Source organism: Henckelia pumila, chromosome 1 (genome assembly GCF_033568475.1).
Source record: "Henckelia pumila isolate YLH828 chromosome 1, ASM3356847v2, whole genome shotgun sequence".
Classification (NCBI taxonomy): domain Eukaryota; kingdom Viridiplantae; phylum Streptophyta; class Magnoliopsida; order Lamiales; family Gesneriaceae; genus Henckelia; species Henckelia pumila.
Genome location: NC_133120.1, coordinates 106,490,918 through 106,510,865, shown reverse-complemented (window position 1 = coordinate 106,510,865; position 19,948 = coordinate 106,490,918). Strand labels below are relative to the sequence as shown.

The window sequence follows — 19,948 nt, the reverse complement described above, 5'->3', positions numbered from 1 at the left end:
CTCATCTATGCAGTTGATATGTCCATGAGTAGTACGGGTATTGATCAGCTACCGGTTGTCAGCGAGTTTCCTGACGTATTCCCTGATGAGATTCCTGGTTTTCCTCCGGTTCGAGAGGTTGAATTTGGTATTGATCTAGTACCAGGAACTACGCCTATATCCCGAGCACCTTATCGTCTGGCACCGTCAGAGATGAGGGAATTGAAACAGCAGTTACAGGATCTGCTTGATAAGGGATATATTCGTCCGAGTGTTTCTCCGTGGGGAGCACCTGTTTTGTTTGTCAAAAAGAAGGATGGATCGATGCGATTATGTATTGATTACAGGCAGTTGAATCGTGTCACCATCAAGAATAAGTATCCTTTGCCACGGATTGATGATCTGTTCGATCAACTACAGGGTACTTCTGTTTATTCGAAGATAGATCTGAGATCTGGATACCATCAGATGCGGGTACGAGACTCAGATATATCTACGACTGCTTTCAGGACCAGATACGGGCATTATGAGTTTCTGGTGATGCCATTCGGTTTGACGAATGCACCGGCAGTCTTTATGAATCTGATGAATCAGGTATTTCGAGATTATCTGGATAGATTTGTCATCGTTTTCATAGATGATATTCTTGTCTATTCTCATAATAAGGATGAGCATGCACAAAATTTGAGAATTGTTCTACAGACGTTACGAGATAAGCAGCTATATGCGAAATTAAGTAAGTGTGAATTCTGGCTTGATCGGGTAGTATTTCTCGGTCATGTGATTTCTAATGAAGGGATATCTGTTGATCCTAGTAAGATAGAGGCAGTGCTGAACTGGTCTCGACCGACGACGGTTGCTGAGATTCGTAGTTTCTTGGGTCTAGCGGGATATTACCGTCGGTTCATCGAGAATTTTTCACAGTTGGCCAGGCCTTTGACTCAGCTTACACGGAAAGATGTTGCCTTCATTTGGTCCTCGGATTGTGAGGAGTCATTTCACGAGCTGCGTAGACGTCTTACGACTGCACCTGTGCTAGCTCTACCTTCTGGATCAGGAGGTTATGTTGTTTATACTGATGCCTCTGGTCAGGGGTTAGGATGTGTTTTGACACAGCATGGACATGTTATTGCCTATGCTTCTCGACAGTTGAAGACGCATGAGAGTAATTATCCAGTGCATGATCTCGAGTTAGCCGCCATTGTATTTGCGCTCAAGATTTGGAGACATTATCTTTATGGCGAGAAATTTGAGATATTTACGGATCACAAGAGTTTGAAGTATTTATTCACTCAGGCAGAGTTGAATATGCGACAGAGACGCTGGATGGATCTCCTGAAGGATTATGATTATGAAATCAAATATCATCCAGGTTCTGCTAATCTTACTGCTGATGCCTTGAGTCGGCAGGTGAGACTGTCTGCACTTCAGACTAATGAAATATCTCATATGATTCAAGAATGCTGTTCATTGAGTTTTATGCTCAAGCACAAGAAAGGGAGGAATGGGATTCGTTTGTATACTATTCTATCTGAGCCAGCATTGTATTCTCGGATCAGAGATGCTCAGATATCTGATGTTAAGACTCAGCGATTGGCACGTCTAGCCAATGGAGTTAATACATCTGGATTCCATTTTCAGGCAGATGGTTTATTGTGCCTATCCAATAGAGTGGTTGTACCTAATGTTGCGGAGCTCAGGAATGATATTCTATCTCAAGCTCACAGGAGTCGATTATCAGTTCATACTGGAAGTATGAAAATGTATAAGGACTTGCGAACTAGATTCTGGTGGAAGGGGATGAAGCGAAGTGTGTATCAATTTGTTTCGAGATGTTTGGTTTGTCAACAGGTCAAGGCTGAACATCGACGACCAGGTGGATTACTGCAGAATCTTGAGATTCCCGAATGGAAGTTGGAGCACGTAACTATGGATTTTGTCACCCACTTACCTATGACGTCACGTCAGTGTGATGCTATCTGGGTCGTTGTTGACCGTTTGACGAAATCAGCACACTTTATTCCTTATAACCGGGAGTATTCTTATGATCGCATGGCACGCTTATATATCCAGGAGATTGTGCGATTACATGGGATTCCAGTAAGTATCGTCAGTGATAGAGACCCACGATTTACCTCACGTTTTTGGGGTAGTTTTCAGGAGGCGTTGGGTACCACTCTGAGTTTGAGCACGGCATATCATCCGGAGACTGACGGGCAGTCAGAGCGCACTATTCGTACGCTGGAGGATATGTTACGTTCTTCTGTCGTGGACTTTGGTTTATCTTGGCAGGATCAGTTACCTTTGATTGAATTTGCCTACAATAACAGTTATCATCGTAGTATTGATATGGCACCTTTCGAGGCATTGTATGGTCGACGGTGTCGTACTCCATTATTCTGGGATGAAGTCGGGGAACGGCAAGTCGAGGGTCCTGAATTGGTGCAGCAGATTGTAGAAAAGGTAGATTTGATCAAGCATAGGATCAAAGTTGCTCAAGATAGACAAGCCAGTTATGCGAATATTCACCGCAGGCCACTTCAGTTTGAGCCTGGTGAATATGTTTTTCTGCGAGTATCACCTTTCAGGAAGGTGATGAGATTTGGTGTGAAAGGCAAGTTGTCTCCTCGTTACATTGGGCCTTTCCAGATACTGGAGAAGATCGGAGATGTTGCTTATCGTTTGGCTTTACCGCCATCTCTTTCCAGTATACACAATGTTTTTCATGTGTCGTTGTTTCGACAGTACATAGCTGATGAATCTCATGTGATTCAATCTACTGATATTCAGCTAGAGCCAGATCTGTCTTTTGTTGAACGACCAATCTGTATCCTAGACAGGAAGGAGAAAGTTCTTCGGAACAAGACTATACCACTTGTGATGGTACAGTGGCAGCGCCGAGGCGTTGAAGAAGCAACTTGGGAAACTAAGAGTCGTATGCGAGCAGAATATCCTGAGTTGTTTGCTTTGTATTTTTGATTACCATATAAGACGTAATTACCGTTGTTGTAATAAGACATGGTTTGTTGTTTCATATTGTTATCTTGTGTTATCTTTAGATGTTATTTCGCGGACGAAATATCTAAAGGTGGGGAGAATGTAGTAACCCGGAACCCATTTTAAGATAATAATATGTTAAACATGATTAAGGGTTGGTAATTGATCTATTTCGGAGTGTTATTGGACTTCGGAAGAGGAATTTGGGCTTTTGACTTTGGGCCAGATCGGAAGCTCCGATCCTGACCACTTCGGAAGCAGATCGGATGCACGGAGATCGGACGTTCCGATCAGGAACGGAGGTTCCGATCTCAGCCAGCCAGCAATGCTCGATGACTCAGCCGTGAGTTTTGACAAGTGTTGATCGGGGGTTCGATCGGAAGTTCCGATCCCGGAACGGTGGTTCCGATCCCGATGTGTCGGACATGCACAGAATGAGCTGGAATCGGAAGCTCCGATCCCGAGATCGGTGGTTCCGATCGTTGCCGAGATTTTGGCTATAAATAGGGCTCATTTGCTTCAGTTTTGAAATACGAATTCCCGCGTTTCCTTCTTCAGTTATATAGTGTGAGATATACACTTGAGGGCCCTATCGGTTATAATAGAGGTTCTGGAATAACCAAGGTGTGGTTATAGTCATCCGGGACTAGCGACTCCAAAGGGCTAACTACGGACGAAGGTATGGTCCGAGAATCTATTTAAGTTTTGGGAGTACTTATTAGCTTAGTTAAGGCTTATAGAATTTATGTAGTGATACGGTGAACTTTTGAATATAGGCTTGGAACCTAGGATCTATTATACTTGAACTAGCCTAGAGGTACGTACACATTGACTGAGATTGCCAGCGAGTATACATGTTTATATGTTGCATTTATTTGGCATTATTATATGGCATGATGTATGATTTACCGTTTTTTATACTCATATGTCATGTGCATATACACGTTGAGCCTATTCCTTGTTATACCTGATTATAGAGCCACTCATCTCTATACTCGATAGTCTGTCACTGAGAGTACCGCGACGGCGGGGGCATTTATGTCTGTCTACTCTGGTGTACTAGACGAGTGTGGTTGCACCCAGAGGTTGATCCGTGCGGTGGCAGCACTCATAGGGCGCCGGTTCTGAGCATGACTTTTTAGATGACCCTGTACCAGTCATCATGTTGCATGCATTATATACATATGTTTACTCATGTCTATGTACTGGGCGTAGCGCTCACGTCCTAGTTGTTATCTTGGACACCCTATTTCATGGGGCAGGTCGCAGGATGGACGGAGCTGGTAGTTCAAGGCAGGACTAGGGAGCAGGAGCCTTGAGGATTTTATTATACAGCAGGATTCGATTTATTAGCTGTATAATGTTTACTTTTAAGAATTTCGATATGGTTGTATCACTACAGATTTAAGCCTGGATTATATTACTAAGCTGATATGTAAATTATGGATTATGTTTCCGCACGTTTTACTCTGTTAAGTATTTTGCTGTATTAAGTTTAATGCATGCTATTAGTTGCCAGTTAGTAGGTGATTCCATGCAGGGTCACTACAGAGAAAGCCTAACATTTCTTACTTTCGAGCTTTCGGTTCCAAATGCTACATACATAATAACGGTAAGGACAACCTTGGCAAATTTGATGTCAAATCCGACAAAGGTATTTTTCTCGGATATTCTACCTCAAGTAAGGCCTTTAGAGTTTTTAATAAACGCACTTTACTTGTTGAAGAATCTATGCATGTTATTTTTGATGAATCTATGTCTACTATTGTTCGCACTAACATTGATGATGTAGAATTACTCGAAGAAGAGTTGGCTTCCTCAAGCCTAAATGATATAGATGTTTCCATTGAGAAAACACCATTTCCGAAGGATTGGACGCTTCACAAAGATCACCCAATGGATCTTATCATCGTAAGTCCTTCGAAGGGAGTAGCCACTCGTTCTTCTCTTAATAATATTTGTAATCATCTTGTCTTTGTTTCGTATGTTGAACCTAAATGCATAGATGATGCTTTGTTAGATGATGCATGGATAATTGCGATGCAAGATGAGTTGAATGAGTTTAAACGCAATGATGTTTGGATTCTTGTTCCTAGGCCGCATGATAGATCTATCATTGGTACTAAATGGGTGTTTAGAAATAAACTTGACGAGCATGGCACTATCACTAGAAATAAAGCTAGGCTTGTTGCTAAAGGATATAGTCAAGAAGAAGACATAGATTATGATGAAACTTATGCGCCTGTTGCTAGACTAGAATCTATTCGCATGCTACTTGTTTTTGCTTGCTCTAGAAATTTTAAGTTATTTCAAATGGATGTCAAAAGTGTCTTTCTTAATGGTGAATTGAAAGAAGAGATTTATATTGAGCAACCTGATGGCTTTGTTGATCTTTTTTTGCCTGATCATGTGTTTAGACTAAATAAAGCATTGTATGGTTTGAAACAAGCTCCTCGAGCTTGGTATGATAAACTGTCTACTTTCTTGCTTTCAAATGGTTTTTCAAGAGGAAAGATCGACATTATCTTATTTACCAAGAATGTCAAAAATGATCTTTTGATTGTGCAAATTTATGTTGATGATATAATTTTTGGTTCTACTGACGAAACTCTTTGTCAAGATTTCTCCAAGCTTATGCAGGAACACTTTGAGATGAGCATGATGGGGAAACTTAACTATTTCCTCGGATTGCAAATCAAACAGTGTAAAGATGGGTTCTTTGTGAACCAAAGCAAATACATTAAGGAGATTCTGAAGAAGTTTGGGATGGAGAACACCAAATCATCATCCACACCGATGAGCACAACAATCAGACTCGACAAGGATGAAAATGGTAAAACTGTTGATCAATCTTCCTTTCGTAGTATGATTGGCTCCTTATTATATGCTATTGCTAGTAGACCGAACATTATGTTTAGTGTTTGCTTGTGTGCACGATTTCAATCATGTCCAAAGGAATCATATTTGTTTGCCTTAAAACGCATTTTCAATTATCTTTCAAATACTCCAAATTTCGGCTTGTGGTATTCTAAAAATTCTTTCTTTGATTTAAAAGCTTATTGCGATGCCGACTTTGGTGGATATAAGGTGGACCGAAAAAGCACTAGTGGAACTTGTTTCTTTTTAGAAAACTGTCTAGTTTCTTGGTTTTCCAAAAAGCAAAACTGTGTTGCGTTATCAACAACCGAAGCCGAATATATGGCTGCCGGTAGTTGTTGTGCGCAAATTCTTTGGATGAAGCATCAATTGCTCGACTATGGCGTCTCTTTTTCAAAAATCCCTATTTTCTATGACAACACTAGCGCCATTTGTCTTACAAAGAATCCGATTCAACATTCGCGCACCAAACATATTGACATTCGTCATCATTTTATTCGTGACCACATCGAACGAAATAAAGTTGAACTTCAATATGTTGACACAACTAATCAAATTGCTGATATTTTTACAAAACCACTAGATGAAAATACTTTTATTCGTTTGCGTGGTGAACTTGGCATGATTGAGTTGTAATCACTTGTAGGCATAAATTAAATTTAATGTCATATTAAGGGGGAGTTTAATATTAAATTCGAGCAAATTAATTTTGGATAATACAAATCAATTGTATTTATGCAAAATAAAGAAGCTCACATTTTTTATTATTATGTGAATTATTTGCTTAAAATGTTAAAATAAAATAAATTTTAAAGAGTCGAAATCATGCTTTCTTCCTAAGGCAGATCGGAACCACCGATCCAGATCGGAATCACCGATCCAGATCGGAACTTCCGATCTGTATCCCGCCACTTTTCAACTTGCGCGGTAAATTTTCCCTCCAAGATGCGGATCGGAACCACCGATCACGATCGGAACGTCCGATTCCCATCTGATCCGTCTTTTCAAATTACTTTTCACCGCCTTATCTTTAATTACCGCCTCAGGATCGGAACGTCCGAAGCCTGTTCGGAGCTTCCGATCGACACGTGGCCTTACCTCAGTGGACCGCACGATCGGAACGACCGATCCGGATCGGAGCTTCCGATCGTTCCAACCCCTATAAATATCAGATCGCTCAGTCCGATTTCTTGCACCTAAATTTCTTCTCTTTTCTCTATTTCATCTGATTCCAACCTATAAAAATGCCTGTCAAATACCGTCGTGATCAGGCGAGTTCTAGTCGCCCTATTATTATCCGTGATCCTACCCAACCAGCTGTTTCTAGGCCCATTCTTGATGATTATTTGCATCGCCAGATTCATCCGGGTCGTATCTTAGATACTACCTACTTGGCCCAATCTCATCTCCTACTGTTGAACTTAATCAATGCTCAACATTGGGAATCCTTTTTTCAGCCATTTGTTCCCGACCGAATCTTTCCTCCATTGATTCACGAGTTCTATGCAAACCTTGAACTCGAATTAGGGCATGGTGATATCACCATTGCCACCATCGTTCAAGGTAGGCATATCATCTTTTCTTCTGCTGATCTGTCCTCCTGGTTTGATCTTCCCAGGAATGGACCCGGTGAATACTTTTCCCAAACTTGGCCACAAAATGATCCAAACTTTGATCGTAATCTCTTTCTTACTACTATTCTCGGTCGTCAAGCCACTGCTGCTGACGATCGAATCCATCTCAAGAGTCTTTGTCCTGATTTCCAAATCATTCAAAAGCTCATCACCACATCCATAGTTCCCCGCAGTGGAGACCTCTCCACTTGCAAATATCTGGATTTGTATATTCTTTTTCATATCATCTCCTCTCGACCTTTTAACCTTCCGCGCCTTGTTATGCAGACTATGCATCACACGGCAACGACGGCTAAAAAGGTTTCCTTTCCTTTTGCCCGGTTTATTAACCAGATTTTGAGTCGTTTTGATATTGATTTTGAGGGGATCCCTTCTCTTGAAATCCAGTCGAGTCATATCATCAACCATCAGTCTATTATCAGGATGGATTTATCTTGGAATCCTGTATATTCTCGATGGGTTGATGATCCTAGTCGAGCTTTTTCTAGATTTTCTCCTATTTCTGATTTTCATCGAGACTTTTCCTCTCTTCCTCACTCTATCCAAACCAAAGGTTTTTCGACTGGTCCGCCCAACACTGATATTCCATCCTCTTCCAGTTTTGAGGCCTTTGCGTCTACCATTGGTGATCTTCCTTTCCAGGCTCCTGAGGTTCCTCCTACACCAATAAACCAATTTCCTAGCGACCGACTTTTCGAGACTCTTCATCGCATTGAGACGAGTATGCACAATCATTTTACCGAGTTGACTGCTAGAGTTGCCTCTCTGGAGACTCGATTTGATGACTTCGCCGCTCGCTACCCTCCTCCGCAGCATGATGATGACTCTTAGATTTTTATTTTAATTTTATTTGTATTTTTTTTCTTGCGTTGTATTAAAAAAATTATTATTATAATGAAATTGTTGCGTATTTTTTTTTACTAATTCTATGTTTCATTACTTTTTGCTTATCACAAAGGGGGAGAATTAATGGTTAAAATATTAATTGGGATAAAATTTGTTTATCTGATAAAATTTGTTTATCCGTTAAACTCTGTTGCTTATAAAATTTTTTTATGATTATCGTATATTTTATCTCCTGTTTTTAACCAAGTTTTGTGATCATCAAAAAGGGGGAGATTGTTACGCCTTAAACGCATATAAATCTCGAATTATGAGATTAATGTTTTTAATGCATTAACAAGTCTTATTTCTCTATGTTTTGATGATTAACAAAACTAGGTTAAAATGTTACTAATATTTACATTGAGCTTATTACAGATTTAAAATTTTCAAGATGAATTAAGACTAAATTCATACTCAAGATCAGAAACAAAATTCGAAGAAGTATACTGCTACGGGATCGGAAGCTCCAATTGGAGATCGGAACCTCCGATCATGATCAGAAGCATCTTTGGAAGCTAAGGGTAGATCGGAAGCTCCGATCATGGTTCGGAAGCTCCGATCTATTTCAGGGAGTTTTATATTGTTTGGAATGAAGAACGAAAGCTACGAAGAACAGGTTCGGAAGCTCCGATCTATGATCGGAAGGTCCGATCATTTTCTAAGGAATATTATATTGTTCGGAAGCAGATCGGAGGCAATGAAGTGAAGCAGATCGGAAGCACCGAACGTGATCGGACGTTCCGATCTTGAACGGCCGCCTGATAATCTTGTCTGGAAGACTTTTGCCCGACACCATATTTATTGCGCCGATCGGAAGCTTCGAAGTGGATCGGACGTTCCGATCCAGTACACCCGCGTGTCTCAGAATTTCAAATTTCGAAAGCTCCGATGTAGGGATCGGAAGTTCCGATCGATGCCAAAATTTCAGCTATAAAAGGAGGCATTCCGAGGCCATTCAATCCATCCCAACATCTTCAAGTCTCTCAATCCTCTTAAGCATTATTCAAGCCATTTGTTGAGCAATTTGTAGCCCCTTTTGAGTGTTCAAAATATATTCACATATCGAGTTGTATACGGGGTTGTAAAATCGAGGGTTGTTAGTTTGTGAGTTGGTTGCTCGGTTTTGTAAACACTTGTGTGTGAAGCCAAGTGTATTTTACGAGTGTTGAGGTTATCCTTAGAGCCCTTAAGGCCAAGAGTGTTGAGTTGTATCGGTGCGGTGATCGTGCCAAGTTGTAAGGCTATCCTTGGAGCCATCAAGGCCAAGACGTTCGAAGTGCTAGTGGATCCTTGGTTAATCGACTTAACCAAGAAGGGGAGACGTAGACGATTTATCGTCGAACTTCCATAAACATCTCTTATCCCTTTTACTGCTTTATTTATATTACACATTTATTTACTTTACTTATTATTTGATTGCTTAAGTCTTCCGCTTGCGTACTTGCATAATTGCTTTAAATTGCTAAAGTTGCCAATAGAACCTAAATCCCCCCCCATTAGGTTCTAACACCTTCCCATGAATTGGTCAAATTTTTTATACCATTGCCTTGGAGATTGACCGCTTGATTTCCTACTGATATAAGATTTCATATCCTCTGAACTTTGCAAGTCTTATCGTTTCCCAAGAGAACACACCCCGCATTCAATTTTAAACATTTTTTGACTTGATGACTGAGCATACTTTATTTTTTGGTTCGCGATCAAAAGGGGAAGTTTAAATATGATGTATTGCTGGATGTGTTTCGTTTTTTTTATGACACCACCAAAGTTGTTGTATTTCGCAACTCTGACAATAAGGTTTAATTTTCTTTGCCAATTTTTTTTCAAGTTTGTTTTAATATTTATGTTATTTTACTGATCAAGATTGTGGTGTGAATTCTGAGGCAGGTTATGTGGTACCCCGGGGTTCGTCTACTAATAATACCATAATTAAATAAATAAGGCATTTAAAATAATCAACAGCAAGTAATAATTTTTTTTTCATATCAGCGTAGAGGCACCAAATTCAGCGCCTCTGCGCTGAAAGGAAATGTCGCGCAGAAGCACAACATTCAGCGCTTCTGCGCTGGCTTTTTATCAAGAGGAGGCACTTCTGCGCCTCTTCTCACACAGACGCATGTAGAGGATTTCCCCAACTCCCTTCCTCGCTCCACTTCTGCGCCAAATTGAACGCTTCTACGCAAGACCCTGACTTTCAGAAATCTCAACTTTCTGCTATAATTTTGCTGCTACTGTCATGAAATTTTCAGATGCAAAATGGTTCCAACTTCAGAATTTGAAAATACAACAACCACAACAAGTTATAAACTTACCCAGAAACATGATCTAACATCAAACTCAACATAATCCATATACATCTAGGCTATGCAAAATCTATACAATGCATGTGTTGGATAATATACAAACTCAACATGTTTCAGAAGGAGGTTTTTGACAACATGCTACAACTCAGCCCGAAGCATCACTTCTAACTCTTCCCAACTCTCATGACCTCCTATGACTCGGCCCTGAATCATCTGTTGCAATTCACACACTAAAACAAAGCAACATTCGAACACACCGGTAAATATAAAACTTAGTATGAAACAACGAAACGTACGAAATATTCAAATACGACAATGTCAATGCATTTCAAACTTGAGTAACATTTATGAAATGCATGAAGAATGACAAAAGGCTATCAAAGATCAAGGATCAATATCTGACACCGGTTTAGATGATAAATGTAATGGACTGGGCCCGCACCCTCTGCTCTAGCCCATCTGGCCTTTGCTCTGGGATGGCTCAGCCATATTCTAACTCATGGTTTTCTCCCCACCTGGCTAGGGGAGTTTTTTCCCTTTCCAGGGATCGAACCTTGTACATCCAAACCGAAAGCCAAACGGTCCAAACCAAACCGAAAACCCGAAAATCCGGAAATCCAAAAACCAAAAAACGAACCGATAATTCGGTTCGATTTTCGGTTCAAACCGAATTTTCGGTTTCGGTTCGGATCAGGCGGCTATCCGAACCGTGAACACCCCTAGTTACAAGTTTCGTTATTTTAAAGAGGAAAGGTAAATGTTTAATGCACATGTTAGTCTATGCTACATTGGAAGCGTTTTTCTTCCTATTTCAATATCATTATAGATCATGTGTGATCCTTATATTTTATTAAAATTGACATATTTATTGATAATCCAATGGTTGTAATTTAACCACATCATTGAAGGAGATGTACACCAAGTATAGCATATAATAATCCTTAGTTAGATATTTTGAAATATGTTGTTTTAGCGAGATTGTATTTGTTACTTTACCATGTTATTTTTTAGGGAAAGTTAAATTATCAAAATCAGTCAATAAAACCGTCTTCGAAATGCCTAAGAATTTTATACCCAAAACTATCTTTTCCTTTTTTTTTTTTTTTGGGTTTCTTTTGAATGTCTATACCAAATATATTTCATATTAATAAATATGTGACTTTGCTTTGAATAGTCTTCCAGATAAAATCAATCGTCTATTCATTTTGTAAATTAGTTGATTTGAACACACTAAAAAAACAAATTATTTGATTTGAAACAATTTAAAAAACAGTCTAAAATGGATGATTGAACAATTTTATTTTATTTTTTAAAAAAAAATGACATAACATGGAGCAAAATAATTTGAACATGTCATTTGAGCGATCTTTTAAAAAGTGGTAGATAGGCGGTAACCTACCGTTTAGCGCCGAAAATCTTATCTTAAATATTTCTTGTTAATCATAATATTTCTTTAACAATTTTTCTTTATCAAATTTAAACACAAATTTTTTGGAATATTTTTCATTTTCATCCAATACAAATGACATATATATCATAATCTTTTTTAAAAAGTTTAAAATAAGAAAATAAAAAAAAACCTTATTAAAAACTAAGACGGTGCAATCGCTTAAACGGTCCTAGATAATATCTTTTAGAGCATGCCAGCATGGCATGTTAGACTACGCCACATGATTTTCGTCTAATTGAAAATTCAGATTGTGATAAATCGTGATAGTGAACTCCAAAAGATTAATGTGATGCTTCTTTTTTTAATGGCAAAAAAAAAAAGACGGGGGGGGGGGGGGGGGGGGGGGGATGGGATTTATAGCTAGGACCAAATTCATACGCGAAAATGCCTTCGAAGAGTGAACAAGAATCATCCCTCATAATTTCCCAAAAAGAAATTTGAAGTTTTCTCCAACTATTCAGTCTTTATACGTATACCCATGCCTGGTTCAAAGCTCCAACTTAAAAGAGTAAAAAATCACCCGATCTCCTGCTGAAAATTACTCAAAGCCACCGAGATTATTACAGATTCTACCTTTGAATTATGAATGGCAAAATCTCTGTATCACACTAAAATTCGCTTTTCATTTGCAGCACGCTTTTGCTCAACCTCTATTGCCCACATAAATTGGCAAATTCAGGCATCGCAAAGACAACTTTCATATCGCATAGAGAGTCTCGTGTACTTCCACCATTATCCTCGGTGATGCTTTTATTTTTTGGGTATACATCCAGAAAAGGAAGCTCGAAATTATAGAAGAAACTATGCCCAAGTCAAATGGAGCGACAAACTACGCTGCAGCTTCAACCTGCAAGGAAGCTCGGGCGATTTCCAATGCCTCCTCCACTGAGGAAGCACTTTGAAGCTTGGCTTTCTCGATCGAAGGCTGCTTTCTTGCAAGTTCAGGAAGTAGTTTGAATTCCTGCAACAGGTCGGAGAGGTATCAGTCTTGCAAACAGAACACAGTACAGCAGGCAACATATCATGGGTAACAATTTTGTTACACACGTGATGAATTAAGTCATCAGAAATCTCACTTCTGTGCTATCAGATTGAGCATTTCTTAAATTTTGAACATGTAAAGTGTCCATTAAATTTGTCCCATTCGAGCCAAATTACTTTACTAGGAACGATCAGATGTTCAAGGTGTTAATTATAATTGCATTTATAATGCAGATCTCAACTATGAAAGAAATACACTATAAAATTTTGTCTATTAGTTAGTGAAAGAAATTATACCTCAGGGCTTCCACTTTCAAGAAAAACTCCTTTCAGTTTACCTGCAAAAAAATTCTGTTCAGTCAGCTTCTACAAAAGTGGAATCCCTTGATGCTTATTTTATGCATCCGCAGATGCAGAGGGGGAATACCAGAGTCTATCCAGAATGTTGCAACTTTTGGATCAAATTTCCCAACTTCAACAGTCTCACCAACTGCACAGAACGATGAAACAAGTTATTCTCACAAAAATCAAACATGCAAAAAAAATTGTGGAGACTTGGAGTTTGAGATAACATGGAGTATGTACAGAGAGCGACACGTATGCTCACCATTGTCTCCAAAAAACTGCCACCATACTTTCCTCTGACTACCTTCATATTCAAACACCCTCGAGTAGAAATACGGGAGGTAGTCATACCTAAGAAAAATGAAGCGGTCAAGCTGAAGTTTTCTAAATAAAATCAGAGAGATTTTTATCTGCCTTACGTGTCAGTATGAGCAGTTAGTAGTGCTTTAACACAATGTTGTGCAGACTTACGAGCATGATCAACATGCTCAACCCGAGTACTTCGGTTGTAAATCTACAAGAAAAGCCCATCAATTTCATCCGGTAAAATTAAAGCTCAGTTCGATCGATGACACAAAGACATACCTTCAAGGGAAATGCTGCTACATCCCCGATAGCAAAAATTCCCGGCACACTTGTTCTAAACAGACCATCAACCTGAGATTTAAATGTCACGGCAAGTTATGTTGTTTTCTACATGCTGAGCAAGTGGAATTGTGAATCACATTGTCAATGGAGAAGGCACAAATTAGTGAAAGATAATTTACATTAGTTGGTAATTAATACTGGTCCTTAAACCATAAACGTAAATGCTAGAGAAACTTCCATAGCTGCTGTGTTTTGTTCAGGAAATGGCTCTCGTTATATTTCGTTTCTCACAAGCAGAAAAAGAGTTCCCAAGGTTGAAGTTCAATCAAGCATGCAATTTTTCCCCAACAAGACAAGGACATGCCCAAAAATAATAACATATCGTACCTGTATTCCACCAAGAGTGTTATTTAACCCAACGCTTTCAAATGGAGTGACAGCTGGCTTCGCTCCAATGCCGACAACCACCTGTGTGCCAAAGAACAATGGTTAAATATATTTCGTTCTCCACCTTTAATTTTAACCATCAAGAAAAAAGAATTTCAGTCATGCACCACAGTTATAGTTTATATGTTAGGGAGCTTAAAAAATAAATAATAAAGAGCAATTTCTCTGGATTACCGTGTCTGCTTCTATGATAGAATCATCCCCAAGTTTAACACCAGTCACATGTCCATCAGAACCAGCTTCTAAAGTCTTTATGGAAGCACCCTGGAGGCATAAATTTTGTCAAATGCTATCCTTTATTAGATGGAATTTCAATGAATTAAATCTAATCTATTAAGAACCACAAAATTCTAGCTTTTGAATAAAAAAGAAATTACTCGGATTTCTAGCTTTTGGTAGTTCGATCGTGGCTCCATACGGAAAGGAACATTGGGGTTGTAAAGGGAAGAAGGAAAAATGTTAAATGAAACGGCTATTTAAAGGAAGGTTCCATATGGGTTAAAACAGATAATAGTTGTATGGTTGTATAATGGCCATCTTATCCTTTGATGCATGGAAATAAATAAGTGAATTTCTTTTCTTCAACCCTTTTTTCTCTCTTCCCTAATTTCTCTTTCAGTGTTCTTTCTGTCCGGGTGGAGTGGGGAGAGGGGTGATAGCACCAACCTTGACAAATTTGACACCATAATCTTGATACAGTTCTTCATACTTTTGCGCAAGAAAAGGAGTAAACAATCTTGTCATAAGATGGTCTTCAGGAAATATGATCTGTCATCCAAAAACAACGCAGGTGAAGAATTTGATATAACTAGTAATTAACACAAATTAAAATTAATCTGTAAATGACATGTAGAACTCAGAGAACCTAAACAAGCTAAAGTACAGATATCGTACTCCTTTTAAGGAACCAAAGATTATGGTTATGTTTTCAGTGTAACTGAAAGATTTTCAGAAAATGGATTGGGAATATGATGAATGTCAGGTTCTATTTCCCTAAAGAGATATTTTCTACCTTAAATACTATATAGTCTATAATGCCATACTTTTAACATCACGTTAATATTTTAAATTTGAAAATGTCTTGTGTGGTCTTTCTTAAAATAATATATAAATATAAATATATATATATATAATTCTTTTTAACTTGATGAAAAATTAAATATAAAAAACTTATTGCACAGGAGACAGTGAAAATGTGGAAATAATTAAAAAATGATCTGCCTATGTGTGTCAGAGTTTCTAGGAATCAAAACATTCTCCACAACATAACAAATATCGCCCACACATTCTGTTACGTATTGGGCCAGATTCAATCTAACAGGGAGATCTAAGCCCAATAGACAAATCTAGGAACAATCTAGATTGTGGGTAACCTTGAATAAAATGCAAAGAAGTAGAATACGGGGAATTCATTCATGATTATTGTGTTTTGTTCTTACTAGCTTGAGCTAGGGATCTTACTAGCTTGTGCTAGGGGCAAGGAGACTGAATGCATTCTTCTTGTAAAAGGATTTTATCCTTGGCTGGGATATTTCTCAGACTATATTTCATATTACATGTTAATAAATCTGTCTTCCTTTTCAGTTAGTTAATATTTGAAGAATTGAACGTGTTAGGAGATTTAGATCCTAACACATTCAGTGTAAACACTTCTTAGGCAAGGCCACAAGAATAATAATTAAATTTATTAGAAAACAAATGATTACATTAAAATAATTTTAGATGACACAAATGGCATATGGAACAAAAATTTGTGAGCTGTTAAATGTAATATTTAGTCTTTCACCCATATATTATTAGTTAAATGATGGCTGAGAGATTGAAGAAGTTGCTCGCTTACAGTAGTATCAAGATTCCACCCAACTGCTGCTGCTGCTACTTCCATGCCAATATAACCACCACCAACAACTACAACTTTCTTTGCTTTTTCCTGAGCAGATATTCCAAAGTTAATCATGAACCATGAATAAGACCAACTTGAATACCACCAACCATAGTTATCACAATAATTCAAAATTACCAAAGATGATATTAGTGAATTGGCATCTGCAACATCCCGAATATAATGAACGCCTGGTAAGTTTCCTCCAATTTTATCTGGAAACCTGGATCCAAGGAACAACACACATTCATATATCTTTAATAAGCAATGTGGAATAAAAATTGTGAAGTTCTGTTGTTGAAGAGAAAACAAAGATTAAAAACCTACAGCAGCAAAAAAAGTTCAACACCAAGCTAAGTATATATGTAGGGTAAAAAATCGAAAAGAAAGTAACTTACTCCAAGTCAGAGTCCTGTTTTACATGAGTGAAATTTCTGTCAATACACTGAGCATTTAATGAGAGTTGATTTTTTACATTTTTACTGTTAACAAGGAATGTCAAAGTACAAGCATTATTTTGCTGTTAACATTCAGTTGGAAGCGCATTTCACAGTTGTCCAAAACACTCAATAGTGAGTATATGACAATTCAAGGAATATAAAGGTAGCAAATACCTTTGTTGGAAGATTATACTCAGGTCTTTGCAGAGAAATTGAACGATACCTGGAGGAAGTACAACCAGTAGCGATTATAAGTGATCCATATTTTAGCAGCTTTCCTGAACCAGTTTTTAATGTTTGCTTCTCTATATCAAGGTTTGTCACTGGATCCTCAAGCAGCAACTGTATGAAAATGATTGTTTTAGGTATCAACAGTGAACATCACCAAGTTGCACTTGCACCACAATGATGTCATTCAAAATTAGAGGCTCAGAAAAATGATCTACTAAATGTGCTGATCACACTAAACATAACCACCACACTAGTAAATAATCCACATTGAAAAAAATATAGCTGAAATTAAAACCATTTGTAGAATGAAGTTTGGAATCAACTTTAGATGGTGAGTATATGCTCAAATCACAAATGTTTTTTTCTTGACAGCCCGATAACGGGCTCAAATGTGCATACAACGTTGAAACTGATACACTCAATATCAGAACAGCTAATCACAAACTCAAAACGTGCAGCTTTAACACAATTATATTGAAAAAGACAAATAACAATCCAAGTAAACTCATTTTTTTTCAGATTTCAAGTGTATTTTCCATAAATACACTGAGATCATGCAACAAGCAAGAAGAGGAAAGAGGAGAGATTATATGTTACCTCTATCCCTTTCTCCTTGTACCATTCAGGTATCTGCCTTTCACCCCCTGAGCCCACACAAGTATGGAAACCCTGAAATGCGAGAACACCAAATGCACTCGTGATATTCCCCACATTTTTATATGTATGGTTGCCAACAAAATAATGGCACTGACATTGTAAAGTCCAATTAGCATTTCAAGTACCATATACACTTGAAAACCACGGCCTAACACGTGTGAAAGCATGAGTCCAAAACAAGCATCAATAGCAGATTTTAGAACAATTTACGCAAGCTAAAGCTAGCAATAGAAGATCAATGACATCATACTCACCGGTAAACGAGCTGGCTTTTTATCTGTTGGGAACAAGTAAGCTTTCGTCAAAGCTGGACGCTCATAAGGTGCATATGCCTGTAATAAAAGAAAAAATTGATTGAAGCATCACCACCAAATACCACACTATCAGCAATGCAAAATTAGATACCAGAAAAATGTGACATATAATGTGCAACGTGGACAGAAAACATAGTTTCTGTCATTCTAGTTTCTAATGTGTATTTGTTGGTATTCCTTGAATAGTTGAATTAAATCATAAAAATCTTTAGAAGATGCTTTGATCACCTGCTATCAGTCCTTCGACTCCTACCATCATGATTTCAAATCGAACACCAATTCATAAATGTGGAATCTAGTTTATACAAGTGCGGACAACAGCATGCTGCTGTGGCAGCAGAATAATCACTTATCACTCATCCATTTCTTGGAGAACCATAAATGCAAAGAAAATATCAGCATCCAATGTTCAGTATAGTGCCAAAGCCAAACACATTGCAAAGAAAGGTTTCAACTTTTAAGGATAATCCTAGTAGAATCCTACATCTCTCCAACTTATCCAAAATGAGATAGTACACGAGACTTTTTTAACAAATGAGGTTACTAGCATTCATTGCCTACCTCCAAGTGGTGGACCAAGGACTTCAGGTTAGAGGTGATATGTCCACAGATCTCGGGGGAGAAACTTGCAGTTCTAAACAACTCACCACATAAATTTCAATTTGTTTAATATATATTTTGGTTGAGGGAAGGTAATAGGCCGCTTCGTAAGCACGATCGAATGAAATTTGAATGTAAGAGATGAAGTTGATTTGATGCAGAAACATGCGCGGGGACTAAAAAGCAACCTCTTTGGAAACAATGCAGAGCTTTCCATCAGCCATCCCGTGCTCGACAAAAGTCCGAGCTGCATAGCCTGCAGCATTTCCACCGCCAACTATCACAAACCTGCAATCCCAGATCAAAACCCAGAAAATAAATAAATAATTCCAAAACAGAACTTCAAAAAGAAAATCAACATCAAGAAGTTGCAGCAGTCCAATAGCTTACTCTCGATTATCGTTGGCGAATGAGGAAGCCGAAACCGTGAATCTTCTCCGACAAATCGTGGAACCAGTTGAAGAAATCTGAGAAATTTGACTGATTGAACCTGATTGCGGACACCATAACGAAATTCCGTGCTTGAATGATATCAAATTGGATGTACTCGCCATCAGCATTCTACGAGCTGCAAGCTTTGGCAACCCAAAAGAATGAGAAACAACTTAATTCAAAGTGCAGAAAAGTAAAATGAACTAAATGCAAGAGAGAGAGAGAGAGCACCTGCGGTCATCTGAAATCAAGAATTATATAGTGATTGTTTTTTTTTTTTATATCATAGAATGACAGTAAAAGAGAGTGAAACAATAATGGAATTTGAACTTTGACTCTTGTGGAGTTTGAAGAGTCGGATCGGATACGGCGACGGCGATTGGCGGGGTGAAAGAGACGTTCGCTTGGTCGCGTGGCGCAGCCACAGAGGTGACAAGTGACCATTGAAGGAAGTTTGACAAATTTCTTTTTATTAACTATATACTATATAACAATAACAATTTTTTTTTAAAAAAAAATTGAAGTATTACAAATATAAATATAGTCAACATAAAAATAAATAAAAATTAAACTTGATTTTAAATTTGTTAGCCAACTTATAAATTACAAAAATTAGAATCTTGACTCTTGTGGAGTTTACATTTATCATATATGATATTAACTTCCTTGAGCTACATATTTGTATGACGTGCAGTCATGCCTAAACTTTAGAGGAACGAACTTATCTTGCTAATTAAATCACTCCCACAATATACAAACAAGAAGAATTTACAGAATTTATATGGGTTCTTGGATAGGGTTTGAGATTACTTCTAAGACTATAGGAAGCACTATTGTCAAGAAAAATCTCAAAATTGTTTATTAAAAATAATCTCAAACGCTAACTTAAAATCGTGTAAAAACAAT

The 19,948-nt window shown here is 38.1% G+C and overlaps 1 protein-coding gene across 2 annotated transcripts; it reads right to left on the bottom strand.

Moving 5' to 3' along the window:
* Positions 1 to 12,523: 12,523 nt before the first annotated feature.
* LOC140885185 (monodehydroascorbate reductase, chloroplastic/mitochondrial) lies at positions 12,524 to 19,451 on the bottom strand. 2 transcript variants are annotated; one of them, XM_073292141.1, is made up of 17 exons: positions 19,274 to 19,451; positions 19,001 to 19,185; positions 18,799 to 18,898; positions 17,951 to 18,028; positions 17,637 to 17,708; positions 17,032 to 17,150; positions 16,507 to 16,591; positions 16,327 to 16,416; positions 15,153 to 15,254; positions 14,661 to 14,750; positions 14,427 to 14,507; positions 14,037 to 14,108; positions 13,871 to 13,965; positions 13,714 to 13,802; positions 13,534 to 13,596; positions 13,404 to 13,444; positions 12,524 to 13,086 (listed from the first exon to the last, which is right to left on the bottom strand). In XM_073292141.1, the coding sequence occupies exons 2-17, from the start codon at positions 19,168 to 19,170 to the stop codon at positions 12,955 to 12,957; spliced, it is 1,479 nt and encodes a 492-aa protein (XP_073148242.1). In that variant the 5' UTR covers positions 19,171 to 19,185; positions 19,274 to 19,451; the 3' UTR covers positions 12,524 to 12,954. The 2 variants fall into 2 exon arrangements, with proteins under 2 accessions (XP_073148242.1, XP_073148237.1); XM_073292136.1 differs by having other exon boundaries at positions 19,001 to 19,178.
* Between the last annotated feature and the right edge of the window lie 497 nt (positions 19,452 to 19,948).